At 34.0% G+C, this 21,163-nt stretch overlaps 2 protein-coding genes across 4 annotated transcripts; one reads left to right on the top strand and one right to left on the bottom strand.

Annotated features, from left to right (window-relative positions):
- Positions 1-6,641: 6,641 nt before the first annotated feature.
- LOC132176675 (organelle RRM domain-containing protein 2, mitochondrial) lies at positions 6,642-10,317 on the bottom strand. Of its 2 annotated transcripts, none has more exons than XM_059588945.1 (4): positions 10,067-10,315; positions 7,640-7,708; positions 7,451-7,557; positions 6,642-7,012 (listed from the first exon to the last, which is right to left on the bottom strand). In XM_059588945.1, the coding sequence occupies exons 1-4, from the start codon at positions 10,227-10,229 to the stop codon at positions 6,914-6,916; spliced, it is 438 nt and encodes a 145-aa protein (XP_059444928.1). In that variant the 5' UTR covers positions 10,230-10,315; the 3' UTR covers positions 6,642-6,913. The 2 variants fall into 2 exon arrangements, with proteins under 2 accessions (XP_059444928.1, XP_059444929.1); XM_059588946.1 differs by having other exon boundaries at positions 6,923-7,012; positions 7,474-7,557; positions 10,067-10,317.
- A 5,659-nt stretch (positions 10,318-15,976) lies between these two features.
- Positions 15,977-19,674, top strand: LOC132174692 (putative beta-glucosidase 41). Of its 2 annotated transcripts, none has more exons than XM_059586334.1 (13): positions 15,977-16,427; positions 16,520-16,586; positions 16,677-16,735; positions 17,517-17,592; positions 17,683-17,754; positions 17,835-17,922; positions 17,999-18,254; positions 18,365-18,480; positions 18,555-18,778; positions 18,894-18,925; positions 19,006-19,108; positions 19,181-19,289; positions 19,376-19,674. In XM_059586334.1, the coding sequence occupies exons 1-13, from the start codon at positions 16,311-16,313 to the stop codon at positions 19,551-19,553; spliced, it is 1,497 nt and encodes a 498-aa protein (XP_059442317.1). In that variant the 5' UTR covers positions 15,977-16,310; the 3' UTR covers positions 19,554-19,674. The 2 variants fall into 2 exon arrangements, with proteins under 2 accessions (XP_059442317.1, XP_059442318.1); XM_059586335.1 differs by having other exon boundaries at positions 16,342-16,427; positions 16,503-16,586.
- The last annotated feature ends 1,489 nt before the right edge of the window (positions 19,675-21,163 follow it).

Raw genomic sequence — 21,163 nt, 5'->3', positions numbered from 1 at the left:
AGAAGAAGTAGCAGTTTTATAGAGGTGACTTACTGTGAAAGGACGAGTTATGTCTTTATCCGGAAGGGAATAAGATTGCCCATGGTTTTCTGGTTTACTACGAGCGTATCCTCGGCTCAATGAATGGATTGGCGGCGGGCCCGGCGGTTTGATAGGGTGACAGCTCCGATTAATTATATATAACACGTATTTTGTTCCCGTCTTTTTATTGACGTATATTTCAATTTTCCCTTTCTTTTTTTTTTTTTGGGTGTTATTTTTTTTTTAGATAAATATAAATGTGAATCGTCCCACGTACTTGAATAGTTGAATATGCTCTATGATTATGAAATTCTCTTCATGTATATTACTTTCTTACCTTAAATGAAAATGGAAGAAATTTGATTTCAAGTTCTTATGAGAATATTTAAAAAAATAATAATAATAAATAGAAAAATAGCAAGTCTCTTTATTGTTATTGGTATAAAGGAATAAAACAATTGAAAAATACAATTCCATTATGTTTGGTAATGGACCGTATTCGCAATCCCTTGAAACTACATTTGCAATGTAAGAAAATGAAATGCATTTTGGAAAATATATATATATATTTCCCCGACGCCCTTCGTTACAGTGCACCGATCGACACCCTTCGTTACAGTGCGTGTATGCTACACACACCACCGTCCTCTGTTGGATTGTTGCATGAATAGTGTTATTTTGTTGGTTTTTTTTAAAAAAAAAAAAAAAAAAAAAAAAAATTCTACTACTGTAGTTCTTTTACTCATCTATTAAAAAAAGAGTCAACAAATAAATTTGAAAGACATTGGGTAATTCTTGTGTAGAAAACATTAATGTAACAGTAATTAAGCTCAATATTAACCGAATGAAAAAGCTATTGAGTGCTGATTTTTCGGTTTAAAAAATGATAAAAATAACTCAATTATTCATATAATTATAACAAGTAACATAAATTTTCATTTTCCATTTATATATGATTTGAATGAAGCACCAATATACTCTCTTTGACATGTTTTGCTCCATCACTAAAGAAATTCTATCATAGACTTCAAGTTTCAACCAATAAAACGTGCCGCCCCAACTACACAACAACCCAATTATAATACGTTATAGATTCTTTAGGTCTGCATTATACCATTTTGCAAACGTTCCACGAAAGAAATATAATCTTTTTATTCCAATTTCCTATATATATATATATATATATTGTCATTTCATATGTAAGTTGACTTGGTGCATGTGTATGTATTTTGTATTATTGAGGAATTGTAAAATTGAGTATTTATTGTGTCCACACCCCTTTTTTTTTTCTTTTTTTTTTTAAATAAATTTTCTACAAATTAGATGGTAAGAATTACACACATTACTTTTTTAAAGCAAACTCTTACAACCCAATTTATAGGAAACTCATATACCCTTTTTTGAGGGTAAAGAACAACCTCACAAAAGTGTGCAAGAATGGAAAGCTACTTTTTTTTTTTTTTTTTAAACTCAAAACGGGAGAGGGTGGGTGGAAAGTCATAACCCCCTATGTGAGGTGGACGAGGGTGTAGCCACGCCCCCTCTCTCCCCAACCACCACCACTTTGCAATGGTAGAGTCACCCATTTACTGCATCCTTTTATGGGGTGAGGGTAGTGGTGCGACAGATCTTTATCTTTTTATTTTTTATTTTATTTTTAATATTAGTTTTGCCAAATTGCCTACATAGAAAGCTTCATTATGTGTATCTAAATATATATGTCACATTTCTATTGATCTGACATGGACAATATAGCAAGTGAAAAGTTTTATGTTACAAATTGGATAGAAAATATGACTGATGACATATTTATCAATTATCACTCGAACAAAATTGGGGATCTTAATTGTCAAAAGTAGAAATTCATGTCCTTACATGTCACAGAGGCAAAACTCAAGAAGAATCTATAGAATAATTTCTCCAAAAAAAAAATAGTAACAAAAGAAAGGGAAAAGAGGAGAGGAGGATTCAAACTAATAATTTCTGCTTCATGAAGCGTAATTTCTAACTAATTAAATTACCCATTGGAGACTAACTAATAGTAGAGTTAGGTTAACAAAGTGGGTGTGTGGGATTAGCATGGAGTATCACCTATGCTTTTACATCTTTAAAATTAAAATAAGCCTATTAATAGGATTTATTATGTGGGCCTTAAGTATCTTTCGGGACCTAGATTTGAAAGCATTTATATAAATATATATTCGAGTCAAGTTTATCTCTTAACACTCTACAATAGCCCTAAACGTGCCTATAAAACAATCCAAAATTATAAAGCAAACTCTTATTATATTCCATTTTAGTGGCCCTTTACCTATACATACGTGTGTGTGAAGATAAGTTGCAAGTGTGGTTAAAATAGGTGCTAATAAGCAACTTAGATGAGGTGTTTTGTCAAGTTTAAGAAAATTAAAATAATCTTGCTGACCTTTTTTTTTTGGGTGATGGGCAATCTACTCAACCGCCTAATCATTAAAATTTCAAATCCAAATTCATTACCAAAACTTTCCTACTTGTCCTTATATCTGTCCATTTGTATTGCATGGAAAACAATCATATGGGTCAGCTGATCCTTTCACTCCCGTCATCAGTTTTAACAGCGATCTATTATCTGTTTTCAAAATGTTAATAAAAGTCTTGATTAAAAAAATTTTCTAAAATATTAATCAAAATATTAACAAAATAATCAGAAGACTTAAGGCCTCATTTGATTCATGAAATGTCTAGTCTATTGGAAAATAAATAGCAACTATTAGGAATAGAAGAATGTGGAATAAAATAACTATTCATATTCTTTAGTTTGGTAACAACACACATACAAAAATTAGAACTGAATCAAAATTACAAAAAAACCCATATAGTTAAACCTGATATAAAATGGGTGGCCGACCACTCATTGGTCGCGGCCACCCCCAATCGCCCTCGGGGGGACTGCCACCCCCCGACAACTTGCTAGATGGCTACAACCACCCTAGAGGAGTTTTGAGGGTGGCTAAAATGCAACGAGGGTGGTTGCACCACTCCCAGACAGCTCGGGGGTAGTCCATTAAGGCATCTGGAGGTGGTGTGACCACCCCCGACCACTTCTATGGGTGGCCGACTGCTCCAATGGGTGGTCAAGCCACTCACTTTGTTTTTTATATATTTTATTTTGTTTTAAGTTTAAAATAAAATAAAATAAATTATAGGGTATTTTTGAAAAATGTATTCCATTTATGAAGGATTAGTAGTTTAATGGGAATAAACTGTTTTCAAGAATAGTGTGTTACCAAACAAAGAAATAGCTATACTCAAGATTAACTAGTCCATTCCAAAGGTTTATTCCACAAATCAAATGTTGATTCATTGGATTGACTTTTATGTAACACTTGCATAATAAAGTTGATTATATATATAAATATATAATATAAGAGATTTATGACAAACTTTTTGAGCCTTGGAAAGCATACATGCATTTGCGCAAAAAGAAAAGAAAATTGGTAATGATATTAGCAGGATTCAAGCAAATTAACAATTGATTTTCATTTTTTTTTCAAAAATGTAAGTTTTAAATTAAAAGAGGCATGAAAAGGTCCACAACGTTACATGGATGGAGACTTGAGCAATGTCATTTGAGGCTTTTATCGGAACACATATTTTTGATTGTTGGACACCCACTTACTCAATACTCAATTATTTGCTCATAAAACTCCATAATTGCCAAACCTAATCTTAGAGTTGTTTGTTACTGTAAAGAAAGAAATTTGACTTTTTTTTTTTTTTTTTTTGAGAAATAAAAAGAAGAGGGAGAGAAAGCTTTGCCAAACAAACTTGGCATAAACCGTGAAAATGAAACCTAGATTGGCATATTTGTTTTAGGTTTTTTTTTTTTTTGGTTTTGTTTTTAATTTGTACGATACAAAGGTTAAAACATTTTTTTTTTCTTTTTAACTAATATTTTGTGATTTGAATAATTTATTAATGTATTTGTCGTGTATTTGATCGATTCATTTTCTTTATTAACAACATTTTAAGGCAAATACCCATGTTTATGCAGGTTGGACCACAAAATATCGAATAAACCTTGAATCCGGACCAAAGGCACATTTTACAGCCCCCACTCACAAACTAACACCTAAGCAAACACAAAATAAATTCACAAAAATATCATACACCCACACATACTATATTTTGAGCTCAAAATGACGGGTCACTCTAGACCCACGGGTCTGGCCATGAGTCACTTTCTCCGGTACTGGAGTCAATTTTTCTAGCCTTTAGGGTGATAAAATCCCTAAAAAAATGGTTTACTTTCTACCGCTAAGTTTTAGTTTTGAATAAAAAAAACGAGTTTTGAAACATTATAAACAAGTTTTGATGTATTAGAATCGGGTTGTGAGGCATTAAAATCGGGTTGTGATCCAAGTCACGATGGTTTCAGGTGGGTCATGCCAGACCCATGGCGTCGTGGGTCCGGCGAGACCCACGTCGTGGGTTTGGCCGGACCCAAGGTTGGGAGCAAGGGTGAGGGGTTTTTGGTCTTTTTATTTTTCACTTTGATTTGCTATTTTTGTTCTTACTTTAGTTTTTTGCAATTTTCTTAAAATGATGATGTGTCAAATGGAGATTAAAAGCTGAAAAACAGCCCTTTTAAATATGGTCATGAACCAAGGGGCTCTCCAAAATATATTGAACTTATATTTTTCTGACACTAAATCTTGTGCCCTCTAGAAGACTCTCTATTAATACAACCTTTTTCTAAAAGGTGTACTTATTAACCAACTACCCAAATAAATTGACAGGACCAAAATCATAAGTGTCGAGTCAGAATGCTTGAACTGTCCAGAAACGTAGATGCATTTAATTTCATCCATCTAACTAAAATGATTTATTTGTCCCACTTTTAATTTAAAAATATCTACAGTTTAGTTACTTTCATTTTTTTCATTTTGCTTCAAAGGAAGGCAAAGTGCCCTTTCCTTTTTGGCCCATTGGAAACATGATAAGCAGGGTATTGAATGGTTTTACGCCACTTGTAAAGTGCAATTAATGCCATGCCCTCACTATATGCCATCACACAGGTAATGTGGTTGACCAATATTTCTGTCCCTGTTCTAATTTAAAATGAAAAATACTAGTTCTATAGTTTTTTTTTTTTTTTTCTAATTTTTTTACTTTTTGTTAATACGTATTAGTATATGATTTGAGGGTATTAAACTTTGTTATTTTGAGTGGCTAATTATATATTAACATATTAGCATGTTGTAAAAGAATCGTAGAGATCGAGCTGGTAGGTATATAAGATTACTTACTCAATTCAAAATATGAAATAAAAGAAGGGGCATTGTAAGGCTGAGATGTTGGAGAATTATGCAAGAATAGGAATAAAAACAAAAACAAAACATTATGCAATCATACCACAAATTCGTTGGTTAATGTCTGAGAACCTGCTGACAAGTGTGACCCGATTTGTAGAATTCGGGTCCACCTGAACCTTCTTTTTGGGTGACTCCGTCCAAACCTAATGCATTAGGGTTCTTCAGATTCTTTGTGTTGGTGCAAGGGCAGTTAAGATATGGCCCATTGGATGGACCTTTTGTTCAGCATCTTTAAGACATATGGCGTAAAATCTATTTTTTTAAAATTTTTTTTTTTTTTTTTTTTTTTTTTTTTAATTTAAAAGGTTATTTTGAGTATTTGGCATGGCATAAAATATTGGTCATCCTAAAAATATTTTTAGTTGACCAAGAAAAATAACCTTCAAATCTATGTAAACCATTTTCTACTCTTCTTTCACACCTCTAGGTAAACTATTGTAAGAGGCTCCTTTGTGGAGCCTAACTGTTCGAGCAGGTCTCGGTCTGCTTGAACTTATAGTCAAGCAAGTGAACCTTACAAGGAACCCTCTCACAATTATATGTCTAAGTTGCAAGACAATTGCAGTGAATCTCAATCTCACCCTCTAAAGACCTTTTATTTCACTCTTCCTCAATAGCTCATTTTTGTCGTCTCTCTCACAGCTCCTTAAATTATATAAAAATATAGAAAATATTTACTAATTTTCCATACAAGCCAAATACCAAAAAAAATATAACAATTGAGGCCTAAGTGCACTTTGAATCAGGTTGAATAAACATTAGCACTATATTTAGGGGTCGGAAGGGTAAAGAATAAGAGGGAGGTAGCAACAAGATGCAAAAACAGGATATTTTAAAAAGAGATGAATTTGGTGTAATTTTCTTGCACATTTTTTGTATCTCTTTGCAAGTCCATCATTAGATCTACAAGACCCATATACAAATCCCGATGATTCAATGGTAGATTTACACATCTTTGAATGAAAATAAACAAAAAATATGCAATAGAATGAAAGTAAACATTCTCTTATAATAAATAATTTGAGGGGAGCCAACAGTAAACTGTCCCCTTATTTAGTTGATGGAAAGAAGAGAACATGATAAATTACAATGTAATAAGTTGAGTCGTTGACAATTAAAAGAGATAAGTGGCAAAGATTTGCTTAGATACTGTTGAACTTTTAATACATTTGCAAATGGCAAAACGAAAATATATACAAATATTAAAACATAAATCCAAACAATTTCATTTATGATGCAAACATGATAATAGATTTCACCAGATCGTTAACCATGAAGGTGGGCAAAATGTTTATAATTATAGCAAACTCTAATCTTGCACATGATAGTCACAACATATAACAATTTAAAAATCCATATATGTCTCAGTTCAATCTTCTCAGTTCGCATATAAGGTTAAATCTCCCAGAGTCAAAAAAACTCCTAGGCCATAGAAGACAACCATGCTGCCACTTCAAAAGGACAGAGAACCCTATGATCCATAAATGCAGGCCAAGCCACTTCAATGGTTGACAAACTTGTTCCCTTTAATAAAGGAGTCACTGACGGCTATATGGAGGAGACGAGTTGTTCTCATATTGGCCAGGTGGTGGTCTGGGTCTTGCATATTCTGCAAATATAACCCAACCGTCCAGAAACTATACAGCACAAACAAAAAGAAATGAAGTAAATAGGGAGAAAAAAGAAAAAAAGAAAAACAAGGTTGAATAACATGGTGGCATGGACATTTCTTTTTAAATAAAGTAATAGAAATTGTTCTATATGAAGCTTTTAGATATTTGAAGGCATGCTGCACCTTCAAAAATATAGTTGATCCTCGACAAGTTAACTAAAAGATCCCATGAACTTACATTGGTTATTGCCAGTTCAATAGGAAGTTGTAGCTGAAGATGGAAACATTTCTTAAAAGACCACCCTTTTTCATCGGGTGTTTATTTTGTGTCTGTGTGTGTATGTTTGTTGGTATAAATATTTGAAAAAAAGCTTTGTGCCATCCTAACGTAGAGCATGAAATGTCACACAAACATCTTTTATCTTCTCAAGGAGATGGAAGCAAAGTGAACGTGTCAACTCACCTGTCCATCCATGCCCTTTATACCTTTTTCAGCGCCTTCTAGAGTAGCATACTTCACAAAACCAAAGCCCTTAGAATATCCCGACTGCCTATCAGTCACCACCCTAGCTGTAAATAGCAAAAGATCAATGATTAATAGTCTGACGGTGATTACAAAACATAAAAACAAAATAAGAGGAGGATAACAAACCATTAACTACTTCACCAAACTGGGAAAAGGCTTCATGAAGTTTTTCTGTAGTGGTACGCTTACTAAGCCCTGACAATAGAGTAGACATAGAGCCTCATCAGTCTCATGGTCGCCACAAAAGGCAACTCATTCATCCCAAGCAAGCACATAATATTAAATGCTATGTCGATGAACTATCATCATACATAGATTATCCCAGCCACACATAAAAATAAATTCCAAAAAAAACAGAAGTGGAGTGTAAGATGACCAAGATTCCAAGTTTTAGCAGCAAACTTCCAATTATCACAAAAAACACAAGATATTCAAAAAAAAAAAAAAAGTGATTGAACAAAACCCAGTGCCAGACTCCAATCTTCAATCATATTTGTTTAACAAGAGGATGGGACTCTGACCCATGTTTGATGATCGACTTCCATATACTAAAAGAAAACAAGGCTTTTTCGGCATGGGCCATAATGTTTTAACTGTTAGAATAGTATTGTATGCAACGACCTACTACTTCCTGGATTAAAACAACAATTCTAATGAACATATATTACCAACATAACTAATTGATTTGATGCAACTGGTGACAAAACATTTTGATCTCATGATCTTAAGTGCAGACCCAGAAAAGAAATATGAAATCAAGTCTGCTTAAATAAGAGGTTAATATAATACAAAGAGATTCAATGAAGCTAGGTATCTCCAGCTCTTGTAAGAAGAAAAATGATTACAGGCATGTATATCATAAAAAAGAATTAGAAGAAAAAATTATAAAAATAAACCATTAATAGAATTCAAATACAATATAAAAGAAGTAAATAGAGACACCATGAATACAGAATACTTTAAAGAAAGAAAGAAGACAGAAACAAAGAACTGGAAAGACAGAAGGGTGTACATCATACAGTCTTAAATTAGATTGATGTAGTTTTATAGATCTTGCTCATCTTATAAAAATCACAACCCATAACACTGAACTCTATGAACGAGGACCAAATATACTGAGAGGGTGAACACAACTGGAGAGAAGCTAAATAAGATCAACTACAAATAGAAACAATCTATTTTGGAAGTCATAACCAAATCAAGCTTAAATTGTGTTATCACCCTCTTTGTAACCCTAGCAAAGTAACTTTCAGATAGAATAATTTCCTTTACACAATTTAGGAAAAATAAGCAAACAAAGAAATAAATGCATCCAATTTCAACCAAACTAAGCCAACAACGGATGGTCCACGACCGAATCTGACTCTTTCTAAGATCATCCAGTAATGTTGATTCCAAGCCCAGAAATTCTTTCCAGAATGATGACCTATGAGCTCAATATATTTCAATCAGGAATTCAATCACCAAACTCAATGGTCCAAGCATTAAGATAGGTTCACTTGTAGCCAACATATCTCATAGTCTGCAACAAAATAAAAGTGCAGCTTTCCCCAACATCCGAATACAGTAGTTAAGGTCCTGTGCCATCAACAAATACTTAACCTCTCATTGATTGAGTGTCACCTATAGTATTATCTACATAACTAATACTAGAAGTCATTCCCATGTCCTTTTCGTGTCCTTCGTGTTCTTCTAAAACTGATGTGATTTTTAAAATCATCATTGAATCAAAATCCAATAGTGATTTATCACAAATCCAATGGTAATTTTAAAGCCACATCAATTTTGAAATGACATAAAGAAGACTTCTAGCATTACTCTATCCACATTGCTTAGCTACCATCTCGAAACATCGCTTGTCTAGTCGCCTAGTGTATAAGACATGGGTCAATATAACTTCTCACAAATTCCATTCCGGACCCAAAAAGCATTCTTTTACTCATATCAGGTACCTATCTACATGTGTGTCCAACAACCATTAATAAACGCATGTAATTGCTTCTAGTTTACCGCACATTCTAATCCTAATGTTAAAGAAACCAAAACAACAGTGAGTTAATCATCCTAAACCATTACAGCTACAGTTAGACTAATACCAAATATATCTCCAAATACATGTTTGCGCGCGCGCTTCATTTCAACAATGACGAAAAATCGTACCCTCTACTGATTTATACTATAAGAATCACTGAGAACCCAAGATAATGAATAAAAAAAATAACAAGACCATTTAGTTGAATTAATCTCTAGGGGCTCTTCTTTTTCTCAAGTACCCAAGTAACAACGGTGACACGAAATGATGGTAAGCCAAAACACACCAAATGCATCATTTTCTTTCTTTTCCTAAATTTTCTCAGCATAAAAAACACAGCAGCGAAATGCTCCACAAGAAGTGAATCCCAAAACCCATTATCCTCAAACAACTAACACATCCCTGAAAGAAGGGTAATAGCTTGAAAAGAATTACAGAAAACCCAGAAGAGCAAAAGAATGATATGATAGAAACGAAGGGTATTATAAAATGGAAAGACAGAGTGAGAACGAGGAACGTGCCGGAGACGAAGAGGTTGGTGCTGGGCTCCCGCGTTTCGCGCTGCTGAGTAGCCGTGGCAGCCGACGGAGGAAAGTTGATGGCTGGATTTGAAGTCGTCGAGAACAAACGCCTCATGCCGCGAGGGGCAGCAGCCGCCGCCGCGGTTCTCAAAGCCATGGCCATGGGTTTTGCTAAAACCCTTGAAAGGTCTTAGACGAAAAATGGGGTTTTTCTAGAGCGAAGGGGAGAGACTGGAGAGAAAGAGACAAAGAAGTGGGCTATTCCTTTATAAATAAATTAGGGAAATTGAGGGTACTTTGTGATTACCCAATGGGCCTCCATTTTGCTTGGTTTACTAATTTCGAAGGTTAGGGTCAATTTCTCCTCAGCCCAACTCCAATGGCCCTAGGCTGCTAAATATGTAGAAGATTATAGTGTGTTTTTGTTTGACTTTTGTGTCCTATATATAATATATTGTTTATAGAAAACACAAGGCATACCCTTCTAAGAGGACCCGATGCCAACAGCCCAACAAAGCTGCTTACAAAGAAGAAACTACCCATCCAACTAATCATATGCATGCAGAGCCGTCACGCGTGAATAGTGACGTTTGAATAGTATTATTATTCACGCGTGAATAATAATACTATTCAAACATCACTATTCACACACCACTATTTTATGAATAGTGATGTTTGAACAGTAAAAAAGTCGCATTTTGATATAGCGTGACTTAGTGGGTTGCAGCGAAGAACATCAATAAATAGCGGATAAATATTTCTACATCTTAATTCTATCAATGATCTAAAAAATCTTCTTGACAAAAGCTAGATACTCATTAATCAAAATCAATAATAAACAACAACTGATAAATTAGATGCTATAAGCATGTATTTATAGCCCCAAGACTCATAAACCTAATAAAATATGGCATAAATACCCCCAAAACACTAAACCTAATAAAATAACGAAATATTGACTCTCAAAACCCTAATCCTACTAAAACAAGGAAATAAAGACGGAATAACCTAATTAAAATGCAGAAACAAAACATAATGACTCCGTGTGCGATCGATCGTAGGCACAAGTGCGATCGATTGCACAACCAAAGGCCTGGTGCGCATAAGTTTTTGGAAGTGCGCTCAATCGCAAGTATGCGGGTGCTCAATCGCACTTCCAGGGACTTCGGCGATCTGCGTCACATTTTAGTGACATTTTCTAAAAATATCACTATTCAAATGAGGAAATTTTTGTAGTGAGAAGAAATTGGCGAAGCCGAAAGTGTTTTCCCCTTCCTCTTGAAATGGCATCGTCACTGTGGGTTTTGGTTAAACGTTTACTCTAATGTTTTACCAAATCTTCCATGATGTTATTGTTACGGGTCAAGCACGAAGGATTTTCAGGATTAGATTTGAATAATTTAGAGACAATTAATATATATCAATATGTTATCACATTAGAAGTGATTTGAATATATAAGATTTGAGCTCGTGGAAAAGTTGAGACAAACGCTTGAATATGTGCAAGCTAAAGTTCAAGCTTTTGCTAAAATTAAGCAAGTTTGCTCAGAAAAATAAAATAAAAAATTACGCACGTTTATTACATTTCTCATTAAAAATGTATAACACTACAAAATGCATTGTGCAAAAAGTTGATCCATAATACAAATACTCTATCAATTTTATATATATATATATATATATATATATATATATATATATAATAATCTGAATATGTTGTACATATTGTAGTTAAAGTAGAAAGCTATTTTTATCCAAATTAATATTATTGGCCTGGAAGTTGCCGGTTGTTGGAACAAGGTGGCTGTGTTTGAATTAAACCATGTTTTTCAAATTTCAACGTACATGGTAGTAGGTGGCTGTCTTGGATCCATCCTAAAAGTTTCCAACTTTTAAGGTAAACTATCCAATAATCCATGGATTTTGCGGGATTTTCCCGTAATCATTTTGTCAAGCATACTATATATTACCGCATACGTGCACGCAGGGAGAGTGGCATCACTTCTAAAGCAACCCGCAACCCATAACTATAACTATAGTTTATTATTCACATAAATTAAAAAATATATATATGTGTGTGTATATACAATTATTGGAATTAGCATTTGATTACCTTAAGCATCTAGAAAGTAACGTATTAATTAATAATTATATTATAAAACAAGATAGATATAAGAGGCCGCCTCACGAAATTAATTGACTTGTCTATATTCACATGTCATCGACCACCATATTTATAATTATCACCGACTCTTTCCCTTTTTTGCTCTTCTGGTTTTTTGGCAGAGGCTTGCCCACACATTTGATGCACCAACAAATCCATCTTGATAAGATATGGATCGATCGAACTATCTAATCCTCTTTTCCTCGACTTCTTATTCTTTCTTTTTCATTCATTAATTTTTTAGTGAAAGATACCCATCCAATCCTTGTTTGTTTGTTTGCTTGCTTACATCAAATCAAATGTATTGTTAGAAAATATGTGGATGAAATTGGCTCCATTTGGTAAAGGATTGTGTATAAGATTTTTTTTTTTTTTTTTTTTTAATAGTAATAAGAAATGATTCATATGATATAAAGTAGAGATAAATTTTGAATTTTTTGTAAGAAAAAAAATTAAAAAATAAAATAAAAGGTTATGCTTTATAGTGAATTTTTTGTTTGAGTGATACTAAAAAGTGTTTGATATGATATAAAAAATAAAAATATTTAAAAGTTGACTTTTTTAAATTAATTGCGTAACAGAGCAACCCAAGCATAAAATCACATCTATGTATAATCACGTGGACTTGTTGATTGACAGCATAAAATCTTTCACTACGTACGTAAACTTTCGTACAATTGTCTTATATAGAAAAATAATAATAATAATAATAATAAAAACAAAAAAACAACAACAAAACTTTCATACAATTCAAACAAATTTTTTAAGTTTAAAATATAATTTCAATCTTGAGCAATGTGTTAAATTTTAATTTTATTCTTAAGCTATTAATTATTTCAAGTTAACTTTCAAAATTTTATTGGCAGATAAATGTTAACTTATTCTATTTTATTGTACTATTCAAATTACAATTCTTGATGTGATAGACATTTTTCCCTATACATGTCCTCATAAAATTGATTTGAAATCTAAGACAACTAGCCAATAAGTCATTTTTGTCTTAAATTCTTCTTAAGAAATCTAGAAATTAAATACATAACACACAAAATTACATCTTTAAACACATTAATAGTGTATTTGACATTGCGGTTTTATAAACAAAAAATGTGATTTTAAATCAAAATCATAGAAAATAGATCATTTGAGATTGCGTTTCTAAAAAATTACAATTTGAAAACGTATTAAATTTTCGTTTTCGAGTCACAGATTTCTTGTTGTTTTGTTTACATTTTGTAGGTTTTAGTCTCCCTTTGTTGTTAAGGTTCTTCTTTGTTGTGGAGACTAGTGCTATCAAAGATAATACTCCCTTCTCTTCGATTTTAGATTCAGTTATTGGCAGTGCCTTTCTTGCGTTAATTTCCTTCGAGAAGTGTTAGGGAGCCAAACAAATGAATCCAGAAAAATTTACAAACTAACGTGGCAAGGGTTTTTAAATTAAAAAAATGCAATTCACTCTCCCTTGTCTGCCACTCACGATCTGTCACATCAGTTTAAAAATTTTTCTGGATTCATTTGTTGGCTCCCTAATACTCCCCATTTTCTTCTGGTGGTTGACGGTGTTCTATGGTAGAGGTGCAGACAAGTTTGGATCTCTTGAGGTTCTTCACCTATAATTAGGGTTGGTGAACCTCTTGAGGTTCGTTGCTTTTCTTGTGCTCCTTTTACTTTACTAACCGTTTTGTGCGAACTGCTTTGTGTGATCCCTTAAAGAGGACTGGATCATTTGTTTGGGCCATTTCTTACTTTGGTTTGTTTACTTACATTGTTAATTTTCATTTTTTTGTCTATTGTAAGGGAACCCATAATTTTTCAGTATTTTGATCACTTATAACTATTTCCCTATTTAATTTTTTTTTTTAAAAAAAAAAAAAACCTAACAAAGTGACATTTTTGCCACAAAATGGTAGTTTGATGTATCTAATCTAAGTGTATTTGAAAATGTTTGGTCATTTAGTGGGCTTAAGTGTATTTAACCCTTAAAACAATAAAAGGAAATTGAAATCTAGCACAAAGTTTAAGAACAAAAAATTATTTTCATTTGAATTTTATGCAATTTTTCAAAAATAGCAAATAAAATTAGGAACATTGAGAACTTCAATAAGCCACATGTCCCTATAAATCAAATGGACCATTCAATCTCAAATTGTGTAGTCGATGGTACTTGTAGGAATCCGATAAACATAGATTTTCATTGAATATTTTTAATAATTGTCATGTGCCGCATTAATATTATTTAAAAATTTAAAAAGAAAACTAAAAACAAAAAAAACAAAAACAAAAACAAAATATAGGGGTGGCTAAAAAAAAAAAACTAAAAACAAAAACAATAAATAAATAAGAAAGAGAATAACTTATATAGGGGTTGCACAAAACCTCCCTTTTGTGCCCACCAATGAGGAGTTGCCACCTCAGCATGAAGCATAATAATAAAATAAAACCAAACCACCGAATTATATCGGGTTTAATCAATTTTTTAAAAAAAGAAATTAAAAATGTAAGAGATAAGCCACCCAGTGATGGCTGGCCACCACCCCCAGCCCATGAGGTGGCCGCCCAGCCATCCCTAGGCCATAGGAATGGCTTGGCGGCCACCCCCATGGCTTGTGGGGTGGCTAGTGAGCCACCCCCAGGCCATGGGGTGGAGTGGTTGGGCGGCCATCCCATGGCCTAGGGGTGGCCCGCGCGGCCACCCCAAGGCCTGGATGGGGGTGGTTGCGCGGGCCACCCCATCCAGGCCGTGAGGCCACGCCCATGGCATTGGGGTGGCTGTGCGACCACCCTTACCGGATCTGGGGTGACTCGTCGGCCACCCCATAACCTATGGGGCCACCCCCAGGCCTAAGGGTAGTGGCCAGTCACCCTTTAATTCTTTTTTTTTTAAAAAAAAAAAATTAATTAATTAATTTTTTATTTCATATAGAGTGTAATCTGGTGTGGTTGTATGTTTGTTTTAAGTATAAGTTTAATGAAAATGGTTAATATGTCAGCTTCTGATTAGTGGCACAAAAGGTGACTTTTGTGCAACAGGTGCATCTAAGTCCCTCTCAATAAGAAAATATGGGATGGATTGAGACACCCTAAATTATTATTATTATTATTACTATTATTTTTTATTGTTTTTTTGCTAGGTCCAAAAGCTTCCGTCAAATAGCTGAAGGCGAAACTTACAAGCTTCTCACTTACCTCAATTATAAGCTTCGGTAGTTGCAGGTGGTGACTCTGAAGTGTGAGATGTTGAGCTTTAATTTATAAGAGACATTGGCGTGCCTCTTTATTAAAATATTTGACGGAAGATGAACAGAATTACCATACCATATGGGTCTTTCGGGTTGCTACATGCATCATCTACGACACTTTCTGAAATTGAAAGGTTAAAAAAAAAAAAAAAAAAACATATTAAGATACCTTATTAAAGTGACAAAAAGGTCTAGTCAAGGAGATAATTGGAGATATTGCTTTGTTTGTTTACATTTTTTTAATCTCTCCTTCGTTTTCTGCTTTTTTTAAAACAAAAATATTAACAAAATGCTTAAAACAATGATAAATGCTTTCATTTTAAAAAAAAAACTTTAATTGACGTGCTCCCTTTTGAGTTGCTTCTTTGTTTGGACTTCCGCATATTCTCTCTCAGACCACCCCCCCACCTCCTCCCCCACCCACCTAAAAAAACAAAAGGAACAATATATATATATATATATATATAATATGTACTTGCATACATATCAAATTGTTCTTTGAAATCTGAACTCATCCTCTCTAATGGGCATCTGTATTCTCCATATAAATTGTGTAACATGTGTCATCTCCAATCCATTCTTCCCTTCCTTTTCTCCCATCTTGCACATATTGCATAACGTGCAAACAAAGGGCAAAGGAAGCTTTTTTCAGCAACTCTCCCCTCCCCCAAGCCAACCCACCCAAAAACCTTGCTGTACAAGAAGAGTTCCCACAGTCGCTGTTGCCCATCTCTGCTTCCATCATATTCTTCACCTTCACAGCCAAGATAACCATCAATGGTTTCCTCCATATAATAATACCCAATTGACAGTTGGCAAATACTCTGTCTAGAACCATTCCGCCATGGCAGTCACTCTAATTTTCTTTCTTCTAACCAGGTTCTTTGTGAACTCAGAATCGATTAGCAGAGTTGATTTCCCAGATGGGTTCGTCTTTGGAACTGCTTCTTCCGCTTACCAGGTAGTCTTTTCATTTTTCTTCACTGCTAATTTCAACCACATATTACAGCTTACACAGGCGCAGCTTAACAATCAGGTGATCCTCTGTGGTAGTTTGAGGGGGCTGTTAATGAAGGCAACAAGGGAACTAGCATATGGGATACTTTTTCAAGGCAACCAGGTAAGATTTCAAAAATGCTACAAAAGCTTGTATATGCAAAAACCATTGATATCAATTTGTCACACTTCTTTTATGCTTACACTACAACAGGAAGAATTTTAGATTTCAGCAATGCAGACATGGCTGTCGATCAGTATCACAGATTTAAGGTGAACTATATATATTCATACATTTGTTCACTCCAAATTGCATTTTTAGATTAAGTAAAAGCAGAAGTTGATTACTTTTTAAGTTTTCCTTTTATTCTCATTCAAGTTAATCCTTGCATAGCCGAGATTAGAAGTTCTCAATTCATTCATGTATGGTTAGAAACAAAATTTGTCAACAAGAGTAATTTTATAAAAAAAATTGGCCAAAACGTATACAGAAAGCCATCATTAGGATAAGAATTCCTGAATCAATCAATCATGATAATCATGTAAAAATTATAATATTGGGATAGTGCAGACAATGATGTGTCACTAACTTTTATTATTATTATTTAAGGACAAAAGTTCGAAGAAGACATTTGGAATAAAAGTCTTCTTTATTTTTTATTTTTTTTGAAGTAGCAATTGGCATAAAATACATAATATTTCAGTCAACATGACAATAGGAACAAGATTGTAGTCTTGTAGAACGTCTCTTGCTGACCAAAACTGAGATAAAAACTCAACATTACATTAGGGATATAGAATATGACTAAAATTGAGAGAGATTATTTAGATAAAAGTAGCCAATGTAATCGATTTATAAAAATAGTGAAACTACATAAAATAAAGAACAGAATATTCAGATGGTGCTGATGATGATGTCTTAGAACTTTTGTATGTAAGAATTAAGTATTCAAAGCAGACAATTGGCTTAAATTTCTAAAAAATTGTAAGTCAATACAAGATTGCAGTTTGTCTCTTACTAACTGAAATTGAGATAAAAACTTAATAATTACAGAGTGATATAGACTTGATGAAGGAGTTGGGAATGGATGCTTACAGATTCTCAATATCATGGTCAAGAATCTTTCCAAGTAAGATACAATTCTGACCAAAATTTACTTCTATCCATATTTTATTGTCATCTGGTTATCACTAACTACTTTTCAATTAACCTTTTGCAGATGGAACAGGGGAACCTAATCCAGAAGGAATAAACTACTACAACTGTCTGATAGATGCTTTAATGGAAAAAGGTCAATCGAGAAACATCAGTTAGAAATTAATTTTCAATATGGTATAATATTCTTAAAGGTTAAGCTGTTCTTTCAATCAGGAATCCAGCCTTTTGTAACTCTATATCACTGGGATCTTCCACAGATACTCGAAGATAAATATGGTGGATGGTTGAGCACACAGATAGTGTAAGTAATACAAAATGATATACAACATATTTGAGAAAACCAATCAAACTTCACAATAGCCTCCATTCACTTACAGAGAAGACTTTCAAAATTATGCCTTCACCTGCTTCCAAGCTTTTGGAGACAGAGTAAAGCACTGGATCACCTTCAATGAACCTCATGGTTTCGCAATCCAAGGTTATGACTTGGGCGTTCAAGCTCCTGGAAGATGTTCTCTTCTTGGTCACTTTTTCTGTAAAATGGGAAAATCATCCACTGAACCATACACTGTCGCTCACAATATCCTCTTGTCTCATGCTGCCACTTATCATAGTTACCAGTTGCATTTCAAGGTACTCTAATTTGCAGACATGATCCTTCTAAAGCATAGTATTCATCCTTCTACATGTGAAAAGAAATCAGAGAATCAAGCATAACTTTATTTTTTCATTGGTTCATACAGGAAAGACAAGGAGGTCAAATAGGAATATCACTAGATGCCAAATGGTATGAACCGATATCTGATTGCGATGAGGATAAAGATGCAGCACATAGAGCAATAGATTTTGGACTTGGATGGTAATTTCCTTAGTAAAAATAAATTCATGACATCTGCGAAAGAGATCAACTTTCACATATCTTTGGCGAAACAGGTTCCTTGATCCACTTATCTTTGGCGAATACCCTCATTCAATGAAGACGCTTGTTGGTGGGAGATTACCAGAGTTTTCAAGCACAACCTCAAAATACCTTGCAGGATCCTTTGACTTTATTGGCATAAACCACTATACCACATTGTATGCCCGGAACGACAGGACTCGTATTCGAAAATTGATATTGCAGGATGCTTCATCTGATGCCGCTGTCATTGCAACCCGTAAGATGTCAAAGCACAATCTTAAAACCATGTATATGTAATATATATATACACACACATATATGGAAAGTTGGATGTAGATTTTGACTAATAATCTAGATATCCTCTGTTGTAGCATACCGAGGTGGAGTTGCCATTGGAGAAAGGGTATGTTTCTATGACTCTCTAAAGCCTAGGATTCATAGCTTTCAAACTAGAGTTTAACTCATGGCTTGTTCCTCCTCCAGGCAGCTTCCCGTTGGATACACATAGTCCCATGGGGCATCCGAAAGCTGGCAAGATATGTGAAAGATAAGTATGGGAACCCCCCAGTGATTATAACAGAAAATGGTGAGTATTTTTCATATTGAAAAAGCTAAAACCACACTTTGATGAAATTAATCAAATTGATCATGACAACAGGTATGGATGATCCAAATAAACCTTCTATAGCTTTAGACAAGGCTTTACAGGATGAGAAAAGGATAAGATTTCACAGGGACTATCTCTCAAATCTGTCTGCTGCTATAAGGTAATAACAACATCCAGGAAGTAAGTATCTCCATTGGGTTCCTTCAGTTTATGAATTTCTGTGCTCAGAAACTTGAACAAATGCAGGCAAGACGACTGCAATGTACGAGGTTATTTTGTGTGGGCGTTGCTTGACAACTGGGAGTGGAACCTAGGCTATAGTGTCCGGTTTGGACTCTACTATGTGGACTACAAGAATAACCTTACAAGGATTCCCAAACAATCCGTTCATTGGTTTAAAAGTATTCTCAGAGTAAAAGGGTGATTTAAATCATTGTTGTTATACATGCAAAATATGAAACACAAGTTGTACAATGCAGATTGAAAACTAAGAAGAAAAAATCAATGAAAGGAAAAAAGTAAAGAAAAAAGAAAAGTTCTATGAAGACATGGACCAGTGAATCATTCCCCAATTTTATCTACAGTGGTACCAGTCCAATTTATCATAAGAGAACCCAGTATTGAATTTCAATTATAAGCAGCAATATCATGCTTAATGCACCACCCAACTCAGCATATACAGTAACTCACCATAGTATAACTTATAACTAACTAAGAGATCCCATTCTGACAACGACACCTAAAGGAAGATTAAAAAGGTATGATATTTTCATCATAAATAAGGAATATATCTTAGTCGTACCTAAAAAGAATAAGTATTTCTTAAAAATGATAGAGAATAACTTAAAAAAAAAAAAAAGGGTTATTGGAAGAGAAAACGATGGATTTTGAGCTTAAAAATGAACTCATCAAACATAGCTTGGTAATCATTGCATGTGCACAAAAAAGAGCTTTCCAGATTAGGGTTTGACGTTTGATTCTCACACGCATAGCTCAAGTTATGCTCAAATCACTACCATATGTGTGTTATCGCTCGATCAACTAAGACGGAAAGACCGGAAAAGGGTTATCGCTTAATCAACTTTCTGGATTAGGGTTTTACATTTGATTCTCACACGCATAGCTCAAGTTACGCCCAAATTACTACCATATGTGTGTTATCGCTCGATCAACTAAGGCGGAATTAAAGACCCGGAAAAGATAGGATAGATCAAAAAAAATATAACCAAAATGACAAGTTTATAATTTTTTGCAACAAGCTTGGTCGACTGAGCTGTATGCCCAATCTTGATTTTGACAAAAATAAAATTGAAAGTTTGGTCGACCGAGACATGTGTCGTTCAACCTAGCTTACACAACACGGTTGTCATATTGATATGACTTGGATTTGACTCAAAAATTGACCAATTTCATGATGACTTGATCGATTGAGGCACGACCACAATAGACTCGTGACACACATTTAATGGACCCAATGAAAAGATCTTGGTCGACCTAGGCATTGTAGCATCAAATAATTCTATAGTTGAACGCAACTACCTAAGAAGATGTTATAGGCTCTATTACCGTTCAATGACTCACCACAAAATTCATTTGTATACCCTTGGTACCCAACACCCTTTAGAGGAGTAGCAAGTTTATTTAACACGAGATAACCATATATTCTCAGGTACAGTCTAGAATTTACTGTATCAAGGATTAATGAGGTGTAATATACTTTTAATATATATATATATATATATTTGGAAATACTTTTAATATATTTTGTGATGATGTTTATTAAATGTTTTGGTTGTAATTAATAGTATCAGATGACAATAGTTCAAAATAATAATATACTACTATATACCTAAATTGTGCTGCTTTAGTCCGGATTAAGATTTAGTGGTAACACTTGGAGTTAATTATTAATTAATTAATTTTATTGGTGTTACGTGAAGTACCCCACAGTTTGCATGGGTGGTTCGACCATACTCAAAATCAAAAAGAGGGTTGTCAAACCACACCACAGTTGTAGGGTAATTTAGCCACCCT

Source organism: Corylus avellana, chromosome ca3 (genome assembly GCF_901000735.1).
Source record: "Corylus avellana chromosome ca3, CavTom2PMs-1.0".
Classification (NCBI taxonomy): Eukaryota; Viridiplantae; Streptophyta; class Magnoliopsida; order Fagales; family Betulaceae; genus Corylus; species Corylus avellana.
This window is presented reverse-complemented; position numbering and strand designations above follow the sequence as displayed.

Excerpts from the sequence above, each read along its gene's own strand:
- LOC132174692 (XM_059586334.1), top strand. The coding sequence starts at position 16,311 with ATGGCAGTCACTCTAATTTTCTTTCTTCTAACCAGGTTCTTTGTGAAC. Across the intron at positions 16,428-16,519 it reads CTGCTTCTTCCGCTTACCAG|TTTGAGGGGGCTGTTAATGA; the intron begins GTAGTCTTTTCA and ends CCTCTGTGGTAG. Across the intron at positions 18,255-18,364 it reads GTTACCAGTTGCATTTCAAG|GAAAGACAAGGAGGTCAAAT; the intron begins GTACTCTAATTT and ends TGGTTCATACAG.
- LOC132176675 (XM_059588945.1), bottom strand. The coding sequence starts at position 10,229 with ATGGCCATGGCTTTGAGAACCGCGGCGGCGGCTGCTGCCCCTCGCGGC. Across the intron at positions 7,709-10,066 it reads CACCAACCTCTTCGTCTCCG|GGCTTAGTAAGCGTACCACT; the intron begins GCACGTTCCTCG and ends CTCTATTGTCAG. Across the intron at positions 7,013-7,450 it reads TAAAGGGCATGGATGGACAG|TTTCTGGACGGTTGGGTTAT; the intron begins GTGAGTTGACAC and ends TGTGCTGTATAG.